The sequence below is a fragment of the Aotus nancymaae genome, unplaced genomic scaffold, assembly GCF_030222135.1.
Source record: "Aotus nancymaae isolate 86718 unplaced genomic scaffold, 86718_ANA_hifiasm-v0.15.2.pri h1tg000059l, whole genome shotgun sequence".
NCBI classification, from domain to species: Eukaryota; Metazoa; Chordata; class Mammalia; order Primates; family Aotidae; genus Aotus; species Aotus nancymaae.
This window is the reverse complement of record NW_026988473.1, coordinates 52,403,040-52,429,425: the sequence shown is the minus strand read 5'-3', so window position 1 is coordinate 52,429,425 and position 26,386 is coordinate 52,403,040. Positions and strand designations below refer to the sequence as shown.

The following is a 26,386-nucleotide window of genomic DNA, read 5'->3' as shown; positions in this document are numbered from 1 at the left end:
GATCCAGAACAAGAGATGGCATCATTAGCCCAAATCATGGGATTCTTTGAACGAGGTTCTTGGAGACAAGTTGACCCATGTCAGCGTTAGAAAACCCAGGGTATAATGTTAGATCCCAAGTCCTATTGGCAGTGAAGCTTGGCCTGTAGTTTTAAGTGAGTAAATGAAAAAACCACCACTTCCCCAATTCCTTCATCAGTATAATTGAGCAGCTATTGATCTTATATACCAAAATTTAAAGCAAAAATTATTGTGGGCCATTTTCACAGTGTAGGTCACAATGAGATCATCGGCGTGTGTCAAGTAGGCAACGAGGCTGAGAGGCTGGGCAGAGACCACTGGAGTGAAATGTTGTCGTATCCTCGGAAGCCCATTGCACACTGGCATTCCCTGGTGGAGGTAAGACCCTTATCCACATGCTCCGCTTTGCAGAAGAGTAAATGCTTTACTGTTGAAATGCAGCACTGCCAAATGTACGAGTGCACCAGGATCTGTGGTCATAGACAGGTTTTCCTGGTTGCATTTCCTGGGGTTGTTGGGACTTGCATTCAATTTGAGGCTGAATCTGTGCTCCTCACTGGTCTGGGAGGTTTTGAACATTGATCAGGGATCATCCCTTACTCTGACTGTATTTTTAAAAGATCAAGATTCTCTGCTTCTATGTTAAGGCTTTGGGTTGGTACTTGGAGGGCATATGCAAGGTGTGGGTGAGTGTGTAGTTTCAGGACTTCACAGTGACTTGAGACTGACTTCGGAAAGAACATAAGGCCTTGATTCTAAGATCAGTTCTGGCACCAACCTGTGATTCTGGGCAAGTTGGTTAGTATCAGGTTCAACTACATATAATAAAAACCAAAACAACCAACTGTAAATTAAAAACAAATGAAATGAGAACTTATTTCTGTCTCTTATATACAAAAGGTCTTGAGGCAGGCAGTCTGAGGTATCTTAGCAGCTTCATGATCAACAGGAGACCTAGACTTCTATCTTTCTGCCTCACTGTCCCAGTGTGGCTTTTTTTTCCTTGAAGTCCCCTCATTATACAATAAGCTCCAACCATTGCATATTTTCTAGGCCACAAAAATGTGCAAAGGGGCAAGAGCCAAAAGGGCACACATTCCTTTTTTAAGGATGCTCTTTGAATTCTCATGCAACACTGCTACTTACATTTAATTTAGTCACAAAACTTAGTCACATGGACATGTCAAGTTGCAGGGGATAGTAAGAAATGTAATCTTTTTGTTGGGTGGCAATGTGCCCAACTAAAAACCAGGGTTCTGCTTGCATGGAAGAAGAGGAGAGTGAAAACTTTGAGGCAACTGGCCATCATCCTGCCACTCACATCCTCATTCATTCACTCCCTCCCCCTTTACTTACTTCTCATTCATTCTTTCCCCACTTACCTTTGCTCATTGATTCACTCTCTTATTTATTTACTAACTCATTCTCTCAAAAATAATTTGCACTCCCTAAGTAACATTTCTGAGGGTCAAATGCTGTAATAGCTACAGAAAATACAGATGTGAATAAGAAACAGTCCTTTCCCTTGTAGAACTTACAGACGATAAAATAAACAAAAGATGACATGTAATCTAATCATTGAGAGGCACAAACATAACCATTCTTGTCCATATAAAGTGCTACAGAAGTACAAAGGAGAGAGATGTTTGTTGTGCTTAGAGGAGATTGTCTGTGAAGCATCTCTCCTTCATGCTCTCAGTAAGTAAAGAGAACTGAGCCCCCTGGGAATTGGAAAGCCAGGAAGGCAGCAGCAGTTATTTACCGAGGATGCATGGGTTCCAGGCAGAGAACTTTCCTCTGTTCTCCTGGTGCAGGCGGCTTTGTTCCCTGCAAAGCCATCCTGAGAGGCCAAGACTAGAGCCTCACTCAGTGAGCACCCCTGTCTTTGATAGTCAGGTGAGTCTGGTTAAAGTGAACATGCAGGGCAGCTGTGGAGAGGCAGAGAGGCCCCAAACCCGGACACGGGGACCAAGGGACATCTTTGTCGAAGGTGGTGCAGGAAGGAGAAGGGCAAGACAGGGTTTATGGATTCTAACCCCATCAGGGCACCAAGGCTTATTCAAGAAGAGCCTGGGGCCCCCTAATTTGCAGGTTCCTAAGGATAGTTCTGCCCCTGGGCCATAGGAGCAAAGAAACATTCTTTCCTAGACTCAAAATTGATCGCAAAGGGAGACTCACAGGATCTATGAACCACTTCAGAAGGAGCTGGGGACTGGTGCCCACTGAACTATACCCGACTTCTTCAGCTCCTGATGGAATTCTCAAAGGAGTCCATCTCTCAGCTCATTAAATTGTTAGGGCCTGTCACTAGCAATGGCATTTAGAGCAGTTGTAATAGACTTTTTGCACATGTATGAGCCATTGCTGACTTTAATTCTTATTTGTAATTAGGCGTATCGGAGGGTGTTAAAGCTCTGTGCTTCTCAGGAAACAGGAAATGAGGAAGGAGTAAGGTCAAGGGGTATGGTGTAGGGCTGAGAGATGAGCCCTGATTTGCGCACAAGCAGTTTTTTTCAGTGACCTAGGCAGGAGAGTAGGCCTGGGCGGCGCATGGCACACCGGCTCCTGAGTGGCAGTACATGCATGTGTGACACAAAGGAGGAGTGCAGGGAGAGGCCTTGGATGGAGGCTTTTTCCTTCACTGCTGAGGAAAAGGTGTGGTATGAATTCGGTCACCTGAGAGATACTCCTCAAACCCCACACACCCAGCTTTTTGGAAATCTGTGCTCCACAGTTATGTAACTGAAACGTAAATGTCTTCAGGGTTAAACCACTGAAACTTGAAGTCATTTGTTACAGCAGCTAAAATTACTTTGGCCAATACAATGGTCATTGCTCAACTGTTACAGCAGAACTAAGGAAATGAAATGCCTGCACGGCTTATATGAAGGACAAACCTTCATATAAGCAAAGGGAGGGCAAACCTCCATATAAGCAGAGGCAGAGGGAGGCTGCCTGTTGCTTCCTGTCTCTTTGAAGTACACGTCCGGGACTCCAGATCCATCCTGAGAGAGGAAGTGATGCTTTTTTCTTTTAAAAATGAATGTTGAACTGGCAGAATTGGGGCAATGGTACCAGAAGAGATGAAAAACAGTATTGGAGAGGTTGGCCATGCTTCGCTAGCAGCTGTAAGGATGGAGGAGGCAACAGGCAGAGTGGCCAGAAACATTCACGTGGAGTTGGAAGGACCTACATTCGAATTGCTGTGCTGCCACTCACTAGATGTTTGTTTTTCCCCTTCTGAACCTCAGTGTTCTCATCTGTAAAGTGGCCATGACAGTGCCTGTATCACAAGAGGGATGGTGAGGATTAAACAATCTGTTTGCATGAAATGCGGCATTGTAGCTGACATATAATAAACATTCAGTAAATTTCTCAGATACAGTTGTTATTATGCATGTCTCACATTCTGAGGGGCTGCTATGTGTCTTTATGGGACTGTGTCCTATGAAGAAATATCCATGTGTGTCATGGAGAATAAGAGAAAGGCCCGGAATCCACCACGCCTGAACCCCAGTGAGCCATCATGTCAGATTAGGGGAAGGGGTCATCCAGGATTTGGCTGAACATAGATGCACATATTTAAGTTCTGTTTCTTTCCCTCTTTTCCTTGGCCTTAAAGATAGGCTGCTGTTACGCTCTCTAAGAACCTTTTAAATGTCTGCTTTAAAACAAAAGCCAGCAATTAAATCTCAGTACTCATGATAACAGAGTATGTGAGTGTGTACTCATGAGCATGTGTGTATGAAAGACAGAGAGAGAACGAAGATGGGGGTACTGGGATTTAGCATGAAGGGAGGCTGGCCTGGCAGAAGCTCTTCACTACTGAGGAATTGGGTAGGTCTAAATTCTGAGCCCTGCAGAGATCTGGCAACCTGCTTAGGGTTGCATCCAATATACCCTGACCTTGCCAGGGCAGGTGGCAGATGGAATCTTCAAAGCCAGTGACTTCAAAAATCCGTTTCTCTCACAGGGATTCTGGATGGCTTCACTGCATACTCAAAGGTCAGCCAGTAGGGCTCCCTTTACTCCCCATGATGTCAAAGGTTTGGAAAGCTGTGAAAACTCCCCCAAGCAAACTGCCTGTGCCTTAGGAATAGGAGCACCCCCTCCATAGCACCTCACATGACAGAGCTCTAAGTAATCTCTCTTAGCACAGCACCCTCCTCCACCAATCCAAGAGAAGATGGTGTTGGCCTGGCCGTGTCGCAACACCTTTCCTACCCACCTGTATGTTAAGATGACCAACATCATGAGCCTCATGGAGAATAATAGGAAATAGTTCCAAGTTTTCATCACTTCCCTGTGTAGGGCCATGTAACATTTGTCGCATGAATAAGTATTAATCTTGGTTTGGTGGGAAGATCAGACACAATCTAGTTAAATGAAATTTCACTTTTCTAAAAGACAGAAGAAAAAGAATCCAATAAGAATATATAGTCAAGATCAGCAATATTATCCTAATTGGCATAGGTGTAAGATTCCAAACACCAAAGTTCTACTCAAGGTGTGCCCCATTTTGGATGTCTTCCTTGCCCCATGCTCAGCCTTTGTACATACCTGTACATAGAGCTAAAAATGTTCTGCGTGTCTGTCTGCTGGGACCAGCTCATTGAGCTTGCTGCCTCTCTTCAACTCAGGGTTACATAATGCCAAGTATAACCAGAGGGCAGTTATGGTACGGTATGCCCAGGCATAAATGGAGTCCTCATTTATCACCCTCAGCCTCCAGAAGGGTACAAACTTAGAGTCATAGGACTACAGCAACTGTCAGTTACCCAGACTTGTCTTGGAGTTACACAATCAGCCCCTGTAAACCATCTCTAGATATTATCTATCGAGTGCCCAGCAGGGCCTATCTGGAGTCTTAGAGGTCCACATATTCCCAGGAGAATATACTGAATGCCCAAGATTTGATTAGGTTTCCATCCTGGTCCAGTTTGTTGTAGGTCTGGTGTCACGAAAATGTGACCTGGTACCAACCTCAGCAGGAGTTTGGGGAGTAGACTTCTTGAGAAGGGCCCTCATAGGACAGGGCCCATCATTGTCTAAAATGAACATGAATGACTGCTTCCCAAAGGAATTTGAAGTGAGGGAGTGAGAGGCTTTAGCACTGTGGCCAAATTGTTATTCACAACAGATTTAGGAAAGGAGCAATTCACCAGGAAGGATGGGAGTAGGGAGAGGATGGGGTGACTGGGAAAAGCCAAGTAAGAAATCAGGTTCCCATCAAGGGGATTTGGGTGTATTGCAGGATTTGCGTCCTGTCGAGAACCAGATTAGCAGGGAAGAAGTCTGAGACGAGAAAAAAAGGAAAGCATGGACTGAAACATACAATGGGGAATGTCGTAGAAAGTGCTGCTACTCTGCAAGCATTCAGGCACCCGAGACTGCAGGTCTTTGGAAACGCCCTAATTCCAGACCCGTCAGTTGGTGGGGAACTGAGGCTGGAAATTCCATGCATTGCCTTCTGAAGGAGTGGCTTACAGGCTAGGTAAATGAACATAGCAAAAGCTAATATGTGTGTTAGGGGATGGCAACAGAGAAGTGAATAGTCAGAACGTAGAGAGCTCCATGCTGCTGATGCGTCTTCCCCATGCTATGATGTGCTCCCCCCACACAGTCCAGCATTATGTCTCACGTCTCAGTGTCTCCGAGAACAAAATCTTTGTTATGAGTGGAAATGGAAAAAACAAGAAACGTTTAAATCACATTACAATAGGGCAAGAAAACATAAATTTCTTTATTATCTAGAAGGACACATACCATCTTTGTAAGAAGCAGGAAGGGGAAAATAAACTTTATCTTGTTAATTCATAGTTCTTAGTCTTTTCCAGGTTATGTCAGTCTCTTTGGGATAATTATTTTCTCTTCTTCCTAGGGGTCTCCTCTCTCCTTCCTTCCTCCCATCTATGTATAGGGAAGCACATAGGCTACTTCGTGGCCTGGCCACATATCTGAGCCTGGCCGGCACTAAGCATATTGTTCTGCTTGTCTTTGGGCATCAGACTTCATCATCAATGCCTCTGCTGCTGAGGATCTTCACGAGCGTAACTGTGGCTGTTGTCTCAGCATAGGAACTTGGCCACCTTGAGGCTGATGAGGCCCCACATCGGCTGTTGAAGGCCCTGTAGATCCCCGAGGGCGGATAGTACCTCCCTCTCAATGCTTGGCCTGGGAGCTTTTCTTTGCAGCCTTTAATACAGAGTCATTCTTCACTTGCTAGAATACCCTGAAGTTCTGCCAACCAATACCCCCACATCCTTCAGGCATTTGGGCACACAAGGGAGCCACAGGAGACTCACCGCCATCACAGGCATCCTCTTCATGCCTATAAAGTTACATGGCCATTTCTACATTGTTCCTCTAGCCTGTGTTGGCCCAGGGGTCACATTTGCCTTCAGCTTCCACCTAATCCATCTGAACTTGGGGTTTCAAACCTGAAGAGTAGAGCCAGAACCTCTCTTCCTCTGTTCTGTGTATCTATTCTGCCAAAGGCTCTCTGCTTCCTCTTCCTGTCTGGTGTAAACATTTTATATCCTAGCCTGATTCCTCTCTTCCTATGACTCATGCTCAGACCTCCAAGGTTTCCTCTCAACATATAAAGAAACGTTTGGAATTTGAAGTGTCTCTTTTTTCTCAACAAGATCTGACTTTAAGATACTTCATAGGGGACCAGCTGATCATTTACCTTGAGTTATCTGCCCTCAACTTCCAAGAATATATGGCATTTATTCAATGCATGGGACAACATGATTTACAGACAATAAGAACATTATCCCTGTTACATAGGTACTGAATTAGTATTTGGTGAATAAATGAAAAAAGGAATGAACGAGACACATATAGAATGAATTGGGTTCCCTTCGTTCTAAAGTTCCAGAATTCTCCATGCAGTGGAGTATACGGTAGAAGTCAAATTAGACAACGTGCAAAGGGTATTGAGAATGGATTTGCTGTAGGCTGTCTAAATGGAGATGGCCCTTATTAAGCTCGAAGTTTTAATTACATTTTCTCTATTTAGGAGAAGAACATGAAAAGGAATTATTTCTTCCCTTAGTTTTACTGAACTGCCATGTAATGACAATGGCTTTGCATTTTGAATAATGGGAAATATTCAGAACTGAGGCCTGTTAGTGAATCATGAACGTCCCCCTCCACTTGATGTGGGCAGCCAAGTCCTAGAGCACTCAGTATCTTCTTTCATAAGAGAGAAGAAACACACAGCGATCCTAATGGTGAATGGCAGACTGCTGTGCCCTAAGTGAGAACTGATCAGGAGATGACAAGGACTTTAGCCCACAAGTTGACCTTTCTCACTAGGAAAATACTTTAGTAGCAGTTTTACACAAGGTAATGCTTTGCCCCATCTACCTGTGAAGATAAAGAAGAGAAAAATAATAGGAATGGGGTATTTTTTGACAAATAAATTATTCTTGAGATTTTGTTATAAAAAAATAAACTACTTTGAATGGTGAGATTTAGCATGCCTTCATGCATAAACACTTGCAGGGCTGCTGAAGCAAAGCTGATTGCAGAGAACATAAAAATGTACTACAAGCTTAGGATCTGAAAAACATTAACAGACCTGTTAAAATTTGCATCAGTTGCTGTAAGTGGCCAGAATGCTGTTTGCATAAGCAGGCACGATTGGTATTAGTGAGGCATTGTGTTTCCAGCTGGTGGAGGTTATAGGAAGCCATTCAGACCTTCCCAAGCAAATCTTCTCTCTTGTATTAAATTATCTGTAGAAAAAAAAAGAGACAGTAGGCATTTTCTCATCTTTAGCAGGGATGGGTGACTTTTGTGACTTTTCTGAAGGTTTGTAGAGATAGTAATCATACAAAACATAAGAGCAATTAGGGTAAACACTAGAGGTATAAAAGATAATGACAATGTGGTAGAAAATAACATTTTCTGCCTGTTCAGAAAGTCAACTGCATCTTGACTCTCCTCTCATTCACAGATGACCTTGCTCCAGTGTCACTGCCTTGGAGCATCCCTGCTGCACACTTGAATAGCTATTAAATAGGAAGGTAGATAACAATGGCTTGAGCCCTCAGCTGTCTCCATCTCCAGCAATGGTATTCAGAGGTGACTGTTAACATGATAGGCCAATTGTTTCCCCACAGATGAAATGGACCAGAATGTATTATGCCACCCTCCGAAAGAAACACACTCCCTCCTGATAGTCTGGTGGGAGGAAGACTATTCCTCCCTGGGGATGGGGCCTGGGGCAAAGGTGGAACACCCTTTCAGGGGACATTCAGGAAGACCACTGTTCCTGGATATGAGTCTTTCAGAAGAGGCACCTGTCAAATGCTGTCTTCCAAACATCACCAGAATAACTTGTTGATAAGACAAAGCTGAGTTTATTGCTTTCCCAGGTAATGGAAGGGGAAGTGCAGCGTCTCATTTACTGAGACTTTGAAGTGTGGTTTAAGGTGGGTCTTTCCATGTGATGGGGGAGAGGAAGTGAGGATTTGGGGAGCTTGGTTAGGATTGTACCAGTGTCATGATATAATAGTTGAGGTGGAACAGCAAGTTGAGGATTCTGAGCCTGGGATTCAAAGAGTCTTGGGTGTAAACTGTCTGTTGATGCTCTCTAAGGAATAAAAATTGGGAAGTCCCATGAGCGAATACTGAAGTTGTAGTAAACAAGACAATAGAATAATCCAGTCAATTTAATGGAGGGTCTATGTTGGGATAGGTGGTTTTAGTTGTCACACTCCAGCAACCAAAAGCAGAAGGAAACCTCACAGAAGATCCTGCCCAGTCCCGTGGGGACCTATATGCTGACAGTGTGAATATTTATTAGTTGCCTCCTGAGCATCAAGTCCCCTTTCTGATGGCCTTGATTTCTGATTAGTGATTCTAGGGAGCCTGGCTCCATCCTTGTCTCCGGTGATGGTACATGTGACTTAGTTCCAGGCTAAACCTGTCAAACCAACCTCAGGGATTAGCACTGCATAAGCTGATTCGGTCCAAGAGTATTATAAAACATTTGGTGTGAATGCTTGGACAAAGATGTTCTCTCTTTCTTGTCGGATATAAACAAAGCACTATATGCCCTGGGAGCAGCTATGGTTTCTTTGGATTTCTATAGAAGATCCAGATTTAGGGAGAGACCAAGCCCATAGGTACCAAGAAACCAGACCCTCAGTCATGTGGTTGAGCTCCTGAATCAAACCTCTCCCAAACATAGTAATACCTCTGGCCTTTATCAGCATGTAAACGTATAAATTCCCTTTGTTGTGTAAGTAATATTAAGCAGCATTTCTCTCATTTGAAATGGAAAACATCTTATTTAGGATACAGGTGAACACTCACGCTGCTCCAGTGGTGTTCTCTGGGAGTGAAGAGAACCATTCCCAAAGCTGTCGTAAGATCAGCTCTTCTTCCTGGCTCACTGTGGTATGTCCAATACCTAACAAAGTACATGGCTACAGTAGACTCCCAGTAAAGTTTTCCTAATGAGGCAAATTATTAATGTCCATATAATTGTGTGTTAAAACAAGCACGGTGGAAAGAGGGACACTTGGTTCTCAACGACATACAAATATTATATAAGGTTAAGAAAAGTGCTTTCCTTTTGCATTTATATGTTATTCAAATCCTACTTGGAGTTTCAGGGCCCGTGGGGAGCTCTCCATTTTATAATCACTCCCTTACGTCGATAAAGGCACAGTTCCTCAGGAGTGAAGATCAGTCACGTAGCTGTCCTTTCCCTTCAATGTCTTATATGATATACTGCAATTCATTTATTTAGAACAAAAATGAAACTCTATATTCTTAACAGCAATATTTTAGCAGTTATAGTATTATTTTTGTTTCTATGTTATCTATTTTATTTTTATGTAGAACTCAAATGTATGTTTAAAGTCTTCAGTCAGTAGTGGTAGAATTACATATTTTTCACACTTTAAATAATTCAGAACATAAAATATGATGATACTGATAATCAAAATGCTTGAAATAAAGAGGTTTTCTACAGAGCAAGGGGAACTTTATAATTCATTGAAAAATTACACCAGGTTGTATTGTGTCTATGCCCTAGAGATTTGTGGGAGTTTGCACATGAGAGTGATGACTTAGAGTATCTGGCAGAAGAAATTTCTAAGCAGCAAAGCATTCAAGCTTTGGCCTGGCTGCTTCTGACAGCCCAAGAAATGACTTACAGTTGGAACTTATATTTAAACAGGAGGCAGAGTGTAAAAGTTTGGAAAATTTGCAGACTAGCTATGTGGCAATAAAAGAAAAAGCTTTTCAAGACAGAAATTCAAGCAAGCTGTGGTGCAACCACTTGTTAGAGATACTGGCATAACTAAAAGGGAGCCAGATGCTAACATCTAAGACAATGGGAAAAAGACCTCAACGGCCTTTCAGAGACTTTGGCAGCAGCACCTCTCATTATAGGTTCAGAGGCCTAAGAGGAATGAATGGTTTTTTGGGCCAGGACCAGTGCCCCGCTGCCCTGTGCAGCCTCAGGACCCTGCTCCCCACATCCTTGCTGCTCCAGCTCTAGCCATGGTTCAAAGGGGCCCGGGTATACCTCCAGCTGCTACTTCAGAGAATGCAAGCCGTAAGCTTAGGCAACTTCAATGTGGCATTAAGCCTGCAGGTGTTTAACTGTGAATACAAGAGTGAAGGCTTAGCAGCTTCTGCCTAGATTTCAGAGGATGTATGAGAAAGCCTGAGCGCCAAGGCAAAAGCCTGCTACAGGGGCTGAGCCCTCCCAGAGAACCTCCACTAGGGCAGTGCCAAGGAAAAATACAGGATCAGAGGTCCCACACAGAGTCCCCACAGGGGCAGTGCCTAGGATAACTATGAGAAGGGGGCCACCATCCCCAGACCTCAGAATAGTAGATCCACTGACAACTTGTACCCTGTGCCTGGAAGAGCCACAGGCATTCAATCCCAGCTCAAGCGAGCAGCCTTGGGGGATGAACCCTGCAAAACTACAGGGGCAGAGCTGCCCAAGACCTTGGGGGCCCCCTCCTTGCACCAGTGTGTCCTGGATGTGGGACACAGAGTCAAGGATTATTTTGGAGCTTTAAGATTTAACAACTGCCAGGCGTAGTGGCTCATGCCTGTAATCCCAGCACTTTGGGAGGCCAAGGAGGGCAGATCACTTGAGGTCAGGAGCTCAAGACCAGCCTGGCCAACATGGTGAAACCCCATCTCTACTAAAAATATAAATATTAGCCAGGCGTGGTGGCAGGCACCTACAATCCCAGCTACTCAGGAGGCTGAGGCAGGAGAATCACTTGAATTCGGGTGGCAGAGGTTGCAGTGAGCTGAGATAGTGCCATTGCACTCCACCCCGGGTGACAAGAGCGAGACTCCATCTCAAAAAAAAAAAAGAGATGTAGTGACTGCCCTGCTGTGTTTCAAAGTTGCAGGGAACCTCTAGCCCCTTTCTTTTGGCAAATTTCTCCCTTTGAGAATGGGAAGGTTTATCCCATGCTTGTTCCTCTATTGTATCTTAGAAGTAAATGACTTGTTATTTGATTTTATAGGCTCATGGGTAGAAGGCATTTGCCTCATCTCAGATGAGACTCTGGGCTTTGAACTTCTGAGTTAATGCTGGAATGACCTAAGACTTTGGGAAATTATTGGGAAGACATGGTTGTATTTTACAATACGGGAAAAACATGAGATCTGGGAGGGGCCGGGGTGGAATTATAGTTTAAATATTTGTCCCTGCCCAAATCTCATGTTGAATTGTGAATCCCAATGTTGGAGGTGAGGCCTTATGAGAGGTGTTTTGATGATATCCCTCATGGCTTGGTGCTGTCCTCATACTAGTGAGTGAGTTCTTGCAAGATCTGGTTTAAAAGTGTGTGGCACCTCCACCCACCTTGCTCGCTCCTGCTCTGCCATTTGCCACACTGCCCCCGCCGTTTGCCTTCTGCCATAAGTAAAAGCTTCCTGAGACCTCCCCAGAAGTCAAGCAGATGTCAGTGCCGTGCTTCCTGTATAGCCTGCAGAACTGTGAACCAATTAATCCTCTTTTCTTTATAAATTACCCAATCTCAGATATTTCTTTATAGCAATCAAGAATGGACTAATACACTAATCAAGAAAGTAAATGCCATCCAAAGGCATTAAGTTTGACTACAAATTTTAAAATGTAAACATTCTGAATTTTTCTTCCTGTTATTAATGCTTAATGAAGTCCTGGAAATGGGATTGGAGAAATGGATACAAACACATCCACATCTACTGGTGCTTTCTGCAGGGCCTTATCTGCATTCTCTCTCTGCTATGGTCTGAGTGCTTGCATCCTCCCAAAATTCATATGTTGAAATCTAATCTCCAATGTGGTGCTATTAAGAGGTAGGATACAATTAGGTCATGAGGGCTCTGCCTTCATGAATGGGATTAGTGCCCTTATAAAAAAGGCCCAAGGCACATGTACACTGTGGAATACTATGCAGACATAAAAAACAATGAGTTTGTGTCCTTTGGAGGGACATGGATGAATCTGGAAACCATCATTCTCAGCAAACTGACACAAGAATAGAAAATCAAACACCACATGTTCTCGCTCATAGGCAGATGTTGAACAATGAGAACACATGAACACAGGGAGGGGAGCATCACACACTGGGGTCTGTTGGGGGGGAATAGGGGATGGACAGTGGGGATTAGGGAGGTTGGGGAGGGATAACACGGGGAGAAATGCCAGATATAGGTGACGGGGAGATGGAGGCAGCAAACCACCTTGCCATGTATGTACCTATGCAACAATCCTGCATGATCTGCACATGTCCCCCAGAACCAAGAGTGCAATAAAATATATGTCTATATATAAAAAAGAGGCCCAAGGAAGCTTGTTTGCCCCTTCTACCATGTGAGGACACAGAACAATAGCCCCATTCATGAGGCAGAGGGACAGACACCAAATCAGCCCTTACCAGACACCAAATCAGCTAGCTCCTTACCTTGAACTTTCCAGCCTCAAGAAGTGTGAGCAATAAATTTCTGTCATTTATAAATTACCCTATCTAAGATATTTTGTTATAGTAGTCCAAAAGAACTAAGATAACCCCCTTCATAACGGTAGTCAGAGTCACATCAAGAAATGAGGCTGAGTTGGAGCCAGCAACATTTATTCGCAAGAGGAAGACAGGAACTGGACTGGCTGCAGAGAGTCCCACAGAGTCAGAGACCATCCACCTCAGCTACAGTGCCGGGCTCAGCACTGTATTTCCAGTGTTAGTGCTATTCTTAATTCTGTCTCTGTTCCTGCTACTGAGGAAGTCCACACGCAGCAGGACAGTATTCTGGTCTGCCATGAATTCAAACACGATCTGTAAAGACAGTTAAGCTACCTCTGTGCTTGGGGGCTTTAGAGAATTATTGACTTGAAGCAGTAAGAGAAATGTCTGGGCTGGGTAGTCCTCAAAGACTCCCGTGTTGTTCTAGATAAAATATCAAGGCTGAGCATCTGGTGCTCCCAACTTAGTTCTAGAAATGTCTATGGTGGGATAGTGAGTGGGGCTCTCTATGGCAGTGATTGCCTCTAATGAAGGAACCAAAAGCCAGACAGGGATTAGGGTGGGCTTCTGGTTTTAGGAAAAGTGATGATAGAGCTCTTCATAGGAAGCTTTTAAGATCGAGGTAGGACCCTGCTTGGAGGATCCTAGCCTGGCAGTCTGGGTCAGCCTGGTGGTAGAGGTGAAAAGTGTGAGAGCTGGACTCACTTTGGCACACAAGGTCCAGGAATGAGTTGACAACCAAGGCCCCATGGCTATGGAAGATTGTATCACACGACCCCAAAGCATGGCAGGGCAGCCAGGGGAGCAGTTCTGCTTCTCCACCTTGGGTGTGCAGGGTAACATCAAGATCGGTAACATTGAAGGCTTGATGTTGTCAATATTTATTATAAGCACACACATAATCTTAAATTTGCACTTTATCCTAGCTTCCATGGTGCCTATTGTATTTATGAGTGAATAGTTGGGGGTGACAGAATCTAATCTTTCAGTTACATTTTAAATTTTATGTTCCTTAAAGTTACAGAAAGTCTGTTCCAAGGATTAGGGCTGATGGCTCTTATCCTGCTCCTTACAGATAAAGTGGCACTTCCATTGCCTAGTATGGAACCAATGTATCACATGAATGTGTGCTTACCTAGAACTAGTCTTATATCAGGAATGAGGATCCAGGGATCATTGCAAAGAAAGACATAATTCACAGAAACCCTGTACTCTCTGGATAAGAAGGGAGAAAATATAGGATCCCGCCATCAACCAAATGGTTTGAGTCCAGGCAGAATCTAAGCCATCACTCAAAGTGCACCATCTGCTCCAGCGCCAGCTCTCCTGATTCTTTTGCAGGTCAACAGGCAGGAAACAGTTAATAGCAAAGGTCATGAGAAAGTTGCTCTCTGTTACAGAGAAATCACTTTTAGTTCCAGTTGCTACTGCCAGAGGAGATGCTTGATAGAAAGAGAGGAAATAATAAGGAAGAAAAGGACTTTTGAATCACATGAGAGTCTTTGAGGACTCCTCAGCCCAGATGTTCCTCTTATTGCTTCAAGCCAATAATTCTAAAAAGCCCCCAAGCACAGATGTAGCTTCCTTCCCTCTCTTTACATTGTGTTTGAATTCATGGCAGACCAGGAGACTGTCCTGCTAAGTATGGACTTCCTCAGCAGGAACTAGGGACAGAATTAAGAATGATACAACATATATGAAATAACTGTATTCCATAACTGGAAATACAGTGCTGAGCCCTGTGATGTAGTTGAGGTGTATAGTCTGTGCACTTTAAAAGCCAGTCCTTGAGCAATTGCAGACAAAGACTGATATAACTTCTTGATTAGAAAATCAGCAGAAAGGCCAGGCACAATGGCTCAGGCCTATAATCCCAGACTTTAGAGGCTGAGGCAGGTGGATCACTTGAGGTCAGTTGTTCGAAACCAGCCTGACTAACATGGTGAAACCCTGTCTCTACCAAAATACAAAAATTAGCTGGTTGTGGTGGTGCACATCTGTAATCCCAGCTACTTGGGAGGCTGAGGCAGGAGAATTGCATGAACCCAGGAGGTGGAGGTTGCAGTGAGCCAAGATTGCGCCATTGCATGCCAGCCTGGGCAACAGAGCCAGACTCCATCTCAAAACAAGAAAATCAGCTGAAAAGACCAGAAGAGGACTCCACGAGCCGGGACTATTACTGGAGAAACAGATCTGGGCCAGATTCAGGGCTTCACCTTTTCCAATTTTAGAGAGGAGGGCTTGGAAGTTAAGGACTGAGACCCTCCACCATTACTCCCCACTCCATGCTAAGAGAACATTAGGTGGCCTCTGTTTTTAAGGCTCTGTGCTACTAAGCAGGACATGCTTGCTATTGAGGTGGGTAGGGTGGTGGTTACATAAGGTTCTTTCCAGGTGGTTAAAGAAGCTGAAGGAAGAGTAGGTTTGGAAAAGGGAAAGAAGTGTTGGTGCAGCAGCCAGCCACAGGGAGAGGAACTTGGTGGCCTTGGAGGGGGGGACCTGGGAGCAGTATCTTCATAGGATTGACACGGATTTGCATTTGGATTGTAAAATGAGAACTTGCTGAGTCTGATCCCAGACTGAAGGGTCCATGGTGCTCCTACATGCTTCTAGATTATTTGTAACGTGCTGTTTATATGCATGTATATGTACAAATGTAAGAGCTCTTAGCAAACTTAAGCATACACACAAAGACTTAAATTACTTGTTTAATACAGTGGTGTCCAGTTGGTGGGGCGAGGGGGGTTGTGTTTTGTTTGTTTGGTTGGTTGGTTGTTTTTTGGGCCAAATTCTTTCAAATCTAATTTGGAAGTTGAATGTCTAAAACAGATAAATGCAAGAGCTACTGTGATAGAAGCAGGCAGAAATTGAGGAGAGCAAAAGCATTTACTGAAAGAGGAAGACATGAGCCAGCTCAGCTTCCTGGTGGATGACCTCAGTTGTGCCATTGTCACTAGTGTCTATCAGGAAGAGGAACCTAATTCCAGCTCCGCCACTTAGAGCCGCTGAGCTTGAGCAAATTATCTCATCTCTCTGAGGATTCGTTTCCGCCTCTGTAAAATGGGGATATTAGTACGTAGTATTAGAGACCTGTGTGTGGATGATTAAATGATCTAACGTACATGAAAGACCCTAACATCGTATCTGGTGAAAGCAGTGAAAGATGCTGGACAAGTGTTTCTTTCCTTTTTGAGGCCAATTAAGATTCTGGGAAACTATAACTCTACCCAGGCTTTCCAGTAGCTTATTTTTGATGATTCTATTGTAGTGCTTATTAAGGATAATTTTTCCAGAGACATCCCAACTTTCTCATTTATCTGGCTTTTGGAATTTCCAGTACTTCACAAAGACTTTGCTGTCAAGAATGCAGGGTGTAGCACAATATTTCAGTAAGTCCCCAGTTCTACATGGAGGAGAGCAGTGTGCCTCAAATATTCTTGGCATTGATTCACATTTAAATATATATTTTAATCATGACATGGACATACATTTAAAACTGAAAAGTTTCATGAAATTAACAAACATAATGTGATGTATTTTTTTTCGTTAAAAATAGACTACTGGTCATAATCATTAAATTAATTTCACAAACCCCTAATGGGCACTGTTCAGTTCAAAAAACATTGTGTGATATGCACTTTCAAAATGCCTGCTGTATCTTGATCCAGTGTGGGAGTGGTAAGAAGGAAATATGGAATCATAACCAACTGTACATATTTTTAGGACCCTCTAGCGTGATTTTTTTTCTGAAATGCCAAAATTCTAAGATTTTTGTCACATATTTTCACCAGAAATTACCACCATCCCTTGGTTTTAGCTTTTCTGCATAGAATGCTGCATGCCTAAGTTTGTGTTACCACATTTGCATGGACACAAACAAATTATTTTTACCACAAATATTTAACCTTCCAGTTTGGAGCTGCGCTGTGCATAGACTAAACAGCATCGGGATACCAACTGTGTGTTCATAATTAAAGAAAAATGCTGTGCAAAGCCACAGAAGGAAGGAAGAGGCAATTCTTGTTGGAGGTGTGTGTCACTGCTATGAAGGGGTTACCTGAGGTGCCTGGCTGCACAACGACTCCTTCATTCCTGCCAGGTTGCGAATACCACACCAAGTGCTGTGGACACAGAGAGGAAGACAAAGCACCTGCCTGTAAAGAATCTGGAGGGGGAGTCTGACAGGAAATTGTTTCAGTGTAATAGTGTAAATCATATAATTGGTGGTTTCAAACTTTGTATAGATGGGAGAGTTGCCAACCCTCCACAGGGGAGAGAGTGGTCTCCAGAGACACATGCTGACCCTACTTCACCAGGCTCTTGGAAATACGGAAATCCTTCCCAATAGGAAAGGAAAGGTTGAAGATACAGAGAGGGAGGGGATAACTGGTGTGTGGGCTTTAACCTGGAGACACGTGGCCCAGCTCTTCTCAGACAGCACACAGGATGCTCTGCCCTCCTATAACAGGCACATCAGGGCCCCATCTCATCTTTGTGGCATACAGAAGCAAATGTCACCCCATGGGCAGGATTCAGAAGCAGCCGTGTGCTGCTCTTAGTACAAGGGCAAAGGACCCAACATTAATGCAATGTCTTCTATCACCTTCCCCAACTACCAGAACTTTGGCCCACCCATCATCCGCCTCCTCTCTCCCAGGTCTCTTGGTGCCCAGGTTTTCTCTGCATACTTGCTGCACTTCACTCTCTGTCCTGGAAGCAGCTCTGCCCTCTTCCAACCTGGCTCAGCCTTGAAAGGGCCACTTTTCTCACATTGGTGCAGGTAGGTCTTTTGCTACCATCCAAACCTTGCTCCTATTCTTCTGTCAACTTTCATCAGCTTGTCTGGAACAACTCATCACCTCCCCAGTGCTCTGCTCTGCACAATGAAACTGCCCTTCTTAGATCAGAGCCCCGCCCCTGTCATCCCATGCACCTCCTACATCCCGCCCCTGACTCTTGGATGTTCCACTTCTGTTCAGACTTCATCTCTGATATTAGCATCAGATACAGAAGCTTTTTCCTGCTAAGTCCTCTCCTCCCAGATCTAATTCACAGCCAGCAATCCAGCTGTGGGCAGTCTTTGAGCATTTACTCTAAAGCTCTAATGGACCCAAAACTGATGCAAGAGCCACTGCCCAGCACTCAGAAAGGAAACACTCACTGTGTCCATTTGGCTTCAATCAGACAAACCCAAGACATTCAGAGGGATGAGCCAACCTGGAAAATATTCCTAAAAATCTACTTTAACAGAGAAGACAAAGTTCCAGGAAAGAACGGAAGAAATTATAGAAACTGGAATTATACAAACTAGTAGGGGCATGGAGGCATACACACAGCACAGAAGAAAGGAAGTCACTCTGTTTGCTGCAGTGTCATGATGGCATGAGACCTTGACCAAGAATGTACATTTAAACCGTCTGGGAAACCTTGCTCTGCTCCAGAAAACAAAGAAAAGGAGGTTGAAAAGAGTCAGTGTAGAGCTAATGTGCACTGGTAGGAGGGGAGGAGTATGTCTAATCTCAAGCAGCCTGCACTGTGCAAAGACACAGCCAGTGCTTAGGAATACTGGGATATACCTGCCAAGGTTGCCAGAGAAGCATTTCATGGGAGTGGACCCCCAGGCCAAGCAACAGGAATTGCAATTGAGCAACCTCAAGTCGAAAGACAGGCTGCAAGGTGGGAGGTGAAGACATGAGCAGAAGGCTGGAGAGACTGAGCAGAGACTTCAATGCTAGAAATCAGGCTTTAGCAAATAGGAGGTCAGGATAAGGAAGGAGGGGTGTGTCACAGAGCAGATAAGAGGCAGAGCCCACACTGGAACGTTACTCACGGTGCCTACCATCTCAGCCTCCCTTGCATGCATCTACAACTTCATCCCTAATATCTGTTGAGCAGGCAGCCCTAACCATGATGGTTTGTAAAGTGTGTGTCCCTGGCCACAGGTGATTGGATCAAGACAGGGAAATGCTCCCATAACCCTGTTTAAGTGCTGTCCAGTGACGTATGGCATACGAAGGTGAGTTGGGTCAATTAGATTCCGCCACCAAACTTAGAAATGTCAGGGAAATGAGGCAATCATCGTTCCTTCTCTTGAGCTTCTCTAAGAATCCATTTCTATTACTGTTCCATGAGTATTTGACCATAGAACACCATAAGCACTCTCATCTAAACTTTCATTGAACTGCCTTGACTGAGCCTCTGTTTCCATACAACCTGAAGACTCACCAGAACGTGTATTGACTCACAGCTATCCAAAGCACAGTGACAAATGATGTGTTTGGCCACTCCATTTGTTTTCACATAGTTTTCCACAGTGTAGAAGTGCTGAAGATGAAACCTTAAAAGGGTTGGAACCCCCAAGAGTAGAAAAGAAGCTGGAATTATCAAAATAACACAAATAGGCATGAGATTCATCCTACTGGGAGGAGGTCACACTTTCAGGAAGAGAAGCACAGATGAGGGAGGATCCCCACTCACTTGAGTGTAAAAAAAAATGCTGCTTTTAGAAGCTCAGGAAGATCACAGTGACTCTTCCTAGGGGGAGGGGGGCCTAAAGAAGTTTCATGGAGACCCAAAAGGTCTGATGGCAAGATACCTTCCCAGTGTTGTGTAAGGCGTAATAAAGAGTCTACCAAAACTGTTCAAAGCCACTGCTTCTCGTGGACATAAACACCCCACCATGAGTGAATATGGCAGGATTTTTTTGAGTGGACAATAAAAAATATGAGAATACAGGTGGTGGTATTTTCATTGCTTCTTCCTACTGCCCTTTGGAACTCTGGAAGACAAGAATATCAACGATGATGATCAGTAGTGAACTTACAAGATGAGGCTGATGTTTAGAATGAGGTTCTGAAGCACAGCTTAAGAAACCAGAAGAAATCATTCCTAGCCAAGAGTGCAGACAATCTTACAAAGATGTGAGGGACTATATTGCTCAGTGATTGTTTAGCGAATCTCGTCAACAAAATATAAAAACTGATGCCAGGAGGAAGAGTACAACAATACAATAAAACATCAACCCACAAGACCAGTTGCTATGAATGACACCCAGTGGGATGTGAAAAAAAGTTCCAGGACAGGAGATTTCCAGTGATTCACAGGAGATAAGCTCAAATCCCAGATATAAGTGATGGCCATGGCCTTGGGTGTCCTGAGGCATCCTGCAGAGAGATCAAACAGAATAACCCAGGACAGTGACTATAGCCTTGTAGGTATAGCTGACACCCAAACATGTCAACAGACCACTTAGAAGTAGACAGATTAATGTGCTGTTCATGCCTGAAGATCTGTATACCTGAGGTTGAAAGCTCATTGATATGCATATTGTGGGAATTAGCAGAAATTAGCCTGCCAAGGGAATATGACAGGTGGAGAGATGAGACTCCTAAAACAAATCATAGCACTAGTACAAAGACAAAATTCCAGTGGTTGGGGAGAAACCCACTGAGGAGATATTTCCTGGAAGTCTTCTTTGGTTAAAGATAAAATGAAAAGTTCTACAGTTGCTTTGCTGTAAGTATTAGAAAACTTTTGATGTAATGAACAGAAATCCTGACACAAACTGGATTAAACAAAGAAGGAGTAGCATCTGGACAAAGGGTCTAGAGATAGGACTGTAGATTCCATGGTTAAGAATGGGGGGTTCAGGGATTGCAGATTCTGTGGTTAATGATGGTATCAGGAACACCAGTTCTTCCCAGGCTACTGGGCCATCGTTCCTTCCTTTTGATTCATCTTCGGGTTGGTGGCAAGATGGATGCAGGTCGAGGAATTGCATCCAGACATGAAAGTATCCACAGGAAAATGTATTTCATGTAGCTCTCTGTTAAGAGCAAGGAAAAAATTATTCAAGTGTCCAGCAAACTGGCTCCTTACTATATCATGGCCAGAGTATGCCAATTGTTGAAGCAGTCACTGGCAAAAGGAATGGGTCTGTGTGGGCCAAACAGATTCAGCCCTGGAGATGGATCCCTTCTTCTGGGACACCAAGAAAAACATCATCCCCTTCTCCCCTGGCAATACTCAGCCAGCCTTCCAGCTATGACTCTTTCCCACAGGCACCCGATTTCTTCTCATGACAACTCTGCACTCATCATCCACCCTCCTGGAAGCAAACCATTCTGTAGCCTATTCCATAAAGTTCAGGCCAGCACAGCATAGGGCAGCAAACCAGATCTGAATCTCAATGCCTACCAGACCAGCAGAACCCACTGAGAAACTCTCCAAAGAAGCGATGGTCCCAGCAGTGCCACCACCTCCTGCCACGTCTCTGCACATGCCATCAGGGCTCTACCCTCCAGTGAAAATGGTTGACGGGGGGAGCTTTGCTTCTACAGACCCAACACTGCCATTCCCCACCCCTGTGGTGGGACTTGAGGAGGGGCTGGAGAACACCTCTACACACACACACACACACACACACACACACACACACACACACAGCTGCAGTCTGCTCTTGGCTCTCTCCTCCCACTCTTCTGCAGCACAAACCACAGTGGAGGATGGTATCAGACCTGACTTTCAGAACACTCGTCATTTCAAGAACCAGAGAGTCAAAGCCCTTGGGGCATGTTTGGAGTCCTAGAGAGCTCAGCACAGGACTCATGCTGCCAACACTGACTCTAGACTAGATCACTGGGAATCGGGATTTCAGCTCCTCTCTCCACACACCTCCACCCCCAGTACTGGCCACCCACTTCTGGAGCTCCCCATTCAATTTGGTCCCCCTCCTTTATGACACTGGGCTTCTCTGGGTTCCTGTCAGCAGTTTTCTCCAGTCCTGTGGCTCTCAGTGTCTCCAAATACTCACATGGGTCATGGGTCCCTTGACCCAGTGCCAAGCGTCTACCTCCCCAAGAGCAGTAGTCCTTTCCTGGGGTCTCTGCCATCAGCTCTGCTGCCCTTTGCTGCCCTCCCCTGGCCATTGACATCACTGCAGGTAACTCTTCAGGACTCATGGGCTCATTGATACATTCATTCAGTAAACACTTATTTAGGGACCCTCTGTACCACGTGATGTCCAGACTGAGTATTCAGTGACAAAAACACATGGTGCCTGCCTTCCAGGAGTACATAGTCTAGTGAGGAAAATGAGAGAAAAGAGGGAGAGGGAGAGAGAGAGAGAGAGAATGAAAGAAAGAAGGAATGAGAATGAGAGAGAAGACGCTTTGAATGGGAATGAGTGGATTCTGGTATGCCCCTGTGGAAGTCTAGATTTGCTCACTGTTCTGCAGACCCCACTGCCTAACGCCTTCACCTGAAAAGGAATCCCCCGGCCTTTCCTTTGGAAGTGGAGTTGGGGAAGTTATTTTAAAATGATTATTTGAGAAAATGCAAAGTACCCCATCTGGCACTGGAGGTATAATGGGGAAATGCTGGTCCCATCCCCTACAGAATTTTACAATATGGCTAAGGAAATAGACATAAGAAAATAATTGGAGCAATTGTTTAATACCAGTTATGGTGTTACCTGGTACTGTGTTGTATCTTAGTCATGCCTAGCAAGAGCTTCGCACAACAAGGATAGGGCATGGGGTCCATGTTTTAAGGAGTAGAAGGAATGAACCACAGAGGGCACAGCCTGTGCACATGGTAGGCACCTCAAGAAGTGCTGAATACATGAAAGAGGCTGCAGAGCAGACAGGGCTCCCGGGAGCCCAGGCCAGTGTCTCCAGCCAGCTCAGCCAAAATCAGCAGCTCATGTGCTCCCTTCTACACCTGCATCCTGAAACTCTCTTCTACCCAACCACCTCATCTCCAGATGCAGATCCTAATGTCTCAGACAGGACTGTTGGCAGATTCCAAGTCAAGTCAGGGACAATTCAAGAGCCACAGTCCAATAGTGCAGGAGCCATATCTACTCTGTGCATCAGCGAATACCCAGTCTTTCACATAGTACCTGGCATGTAGGAGATACTTCGTAATTCTGTGATGGTTGTTGAATAAATGCTTGGATTTTGCATAACTATTCAGGCAGGAGCTTAGCATCTACAGAGAAGTTGGTCATGATGGAACCTATTTGATCAGTGGAAGCAGCCATTCCAGTTTACTGTAGCCAGAAGTAGATTTAGAACCTAATTTGACCTACTTATTGGCTACAAAAAGGGTACAGATTCTGAGTTTTAGTGAGACTGTCAATCTACCTGCAGGCCAATGAGGGCTCCCCCTTCCTCCCTGGGCTGAGATTTAAAAGTGCCTCTTTTTGCTCAGTCTGCTCTCTGGTCCTCAGGGTGCGAGACTGGTGTGAACTGATGGGTCTGAGAAATCTTCCTAGGGGAGGAAGAAGGGTTCCCAGCTGCAAGGAGAGAGCAATGCGCAGTGACAGTGAAGCGCCCAGAGGTAGAACAAGGCTGCAAGAACATATTCCCTGAGGTTTGGGAATGAACGTCTTCAAGGGCTGTGCTCCCTCTTTGATGGGTTCTAGTGGGCCTCTGCGCTGGTAGTGACCGACTTTTCCTCAATGATCCAGTGGAGGCTGCAACATATTTTGCTTAAAACTACAGCTGGTTTGTAATTTTGGCCTCAGACAGTAATTACAGCTGCTGGGGCTCCTTGGAGAGATAATTACGGAAAGAATTCAGCATATTCATTTTATCTACACACTTAACCATCAATTAAATCATTACCATCTAATCCTATTCCAGAGTCTAGAAATGTTCTGTGAATATATAATTTTGAAGGCACTGAAGTTTGTTTTCAGATGATTTTAAGTGAAAAATTGCTCAATTTCCATAGCCAATGGAGGTTTTCTCCATGAAAGCAGAGCTGAGAGTATCTCCTGGCTTGTGGTTGCTGCCTCCCTGGAGGCCTGCACCACATAAAGGGTCAAGCAGGAATGGATTGACAGGCGGGAGTTGGGACTTTGCCTTTGATCTCACATGGAGTTTGTGATTTTCCAAAGCAGGATTAGCAATGGGACTTAGAGGTCAGTGGCTGGGGACAGACAGGAGGGTGGCTTGTTTTGCCAAGGAGCTTCCAGGAGAGTCCTCCCCTGCTGGGAAGAATCCCAGCTAGGGCCCTGGGCCGTCATCCACTTATCAAAGCCGGGATGGGGTCTTTTCACTTTGGAAACCCAGGAGAGAGTGTGGTATTTAAAAGCATGGGTGCTGGAGCTGGCTTCACATTCTGGCTTTGCCATTTTTGAGTTGTGTGTCCTTGAGCAAGTTTCTAAATTCCTCTAAACCTCAGGTTATTCTACTCTTTAGCAATGCAGTAATAGATCCTACCTCACAGAACTTAAATGAAAAAATGAATGTAACATGTTTAACACAGCGTCTAGAACTTAATGGATGCTAGGTAAACTTTGATAATTGGTATTATTTAACATACATGTATGTACAAGAAAAGGAGAGAAGCAGAAGGGAGAATTCAAATGTCCAAAAATGTGCTTCAGCAGGAACTAGGGCCTCTGAAAGCACATGTGGCATGGGCTGGGGCTGCCCCTGGGCTTTGCTCTCCAGCCTTGGACTCCACAACTGCCCTTTGCTCTCTCAGACCTTGACCTCCCTTGGGGATGGTCTCCTGGGAGCCCCTGACTGCAGTCCCCCTCTGCTCCCCTCCTCCCTGACCCTGCCCTTTCATGGCTCCAGCCTGATGCTTCTCCAGAAACCTTGAGGCACTGCTGGCCCCCTGAATACGCCTGCTCTCCTCCTATACCTCCAAGCACCATTTCCTCTCTTTCTCATGGGCTTTCACTGGCTGACAGTGGTACATAGTCATGCCTCAAGTTTCTGAGCTAAGCCATTGTTTGTTTTTTCTACACCACACAAAGCAACATCTGGGAAGATGGCCCACAGGGATGCAGCTGCTTCCTGGCCTCCTTCAGCCAGGGAGGCAATTTTTCTAATAGACAGGAGTCTTGGGCTGAATATTCTTCAGACCATGTCTAACACTGGAAACCCAGAGGCACTGTCTATACAGTGGGGTCCTGGGGAGGTCTCCTCTTTGTGAGCTGACTCTTCCAGATGGCTGCACTAGTCTGCTGGCCCGTGTTTGGGCTCAGATCATCCTACCCCACTGCCCACAGCATGTGGCTCCTGTGCTGAAGTTACTAAAAAGCCCAGCTCTTGTAGCTGGCATAGAACTGTTCACAAGACTGGCCTTTGCCCTGGCATAAGCAGCCTCTATGTGGGATCCCCAAGCTGGAAACCAGCCCCAGGCACAGCATCAAGTTTCCTGGAAGATACCCACTTGACCTTACAATTGTGCCTATCACTGAGCCAAGGGCTGCAAAGGAAATGAGAAGCTCCCAACTGGTGAAATCATGGAGCTGGAATATCAAGTCTCTGTGTTCAAGGATAATCATGGTTATTGTTGGAAGGACTGTACAGTGAATATTAATTTTTAACTACCTCTGAGTTATAAGAATTAAAGAAGTTAATAAACGCAGAACACTTACAAGAGTGCCTAGTACCAAATGTTTGCTCAATGGATATTAGCTATTATTAGTATCATTATTATTAAAGGAGAAAGTAGGCTTCATGAGGTTTATGGAGTCTTGGCCAGAAACACTGATGCTCATGCTTTGAGAACTCTCAGGAGGGCTTACTCTGGGGCTGGTCCTCCTGTCCAGTGATCTCTGGAGCCAGTGACAATGTGACAACTTCCTGATCCCAAACATTAGCATTTGGTACCACAGGTACCACAGGATGGTCTGACTCACAAATCAGGGATCCTTCACTGACAATCATTGTATGGTTTCAGAAGATTGCACGTTCAAACATCTACACTCTAAAAAGCTGAATGAAAAACCCTCGCCGACTGCATCTCATGTTTTGAGATGAGCTAACAGCATGAGCTCTTCCTCTTTGGAAGGGGTTTAAGCAAAGCCTTGAAATCTGCAAGGAGAGAAATACCACTGGGCTCAGGGTTCCATAAACATTGTTGAGACAATCTAGTAACTTTGTGAAACTGAGGAGAGATGGGGAGGCCTTGTCTCCGAAGGACCAGAGAGCCATCTGGTTCTATCTGGGATTTATTCTGAATGCAACCTTTACAGTGAGAGGGTGCCATTCCCGGGTTCAGGAGTCTGGCTTGAGGCTTGGGGAAAACATCATTGCCTGTGATGGCGCCTGCTAAAAGCAGTGTGGACACAGACTCCTCATGCAGATCTTCTCCACCTAGGGCTCCAAATCCCCACTGCGGCTCACCTTAAGGCCGAACAGGGTAGCAGCACACACCTCCTGCTCCAAGGAAGACAGCAGCCACTGTGAGTGTGCCGCTTCAGCGAGATGACTGTGCTTTATTTATTGCAATTTCATGCTGTGATTATGCATGTCAGTCTATGCTGAAAATGGCAACTGTGCCCACTGTGTCTCCAGTGTTGTGTGGTGTGTGGTCCTGTTTTCCAGACATACTGA

At 44.8% G+C, this 26,386-nt stretch overlaps 1 protein-coding gene across 1 annotated transcript in view; it reads left to right on the top strand.

The window, feature by feature from the left end:
- The window catches only part of SYT9 (synaptotagmin 9), a 245,313-nt gene that overhangs the window by 179,050 nt on the left and 39,877 nt on the right, over positions 1-26,386 (top strand). The window contains exon 6 of the mRNA XM_012456732.2: positions 270-399. Within this exon, the coding sequence (XP_012312155.2) occupies positions 270-399 (130 nt within the window). The remainder of the gene's footprint in view (positions 1-269; positions 400-26,386) is intronic.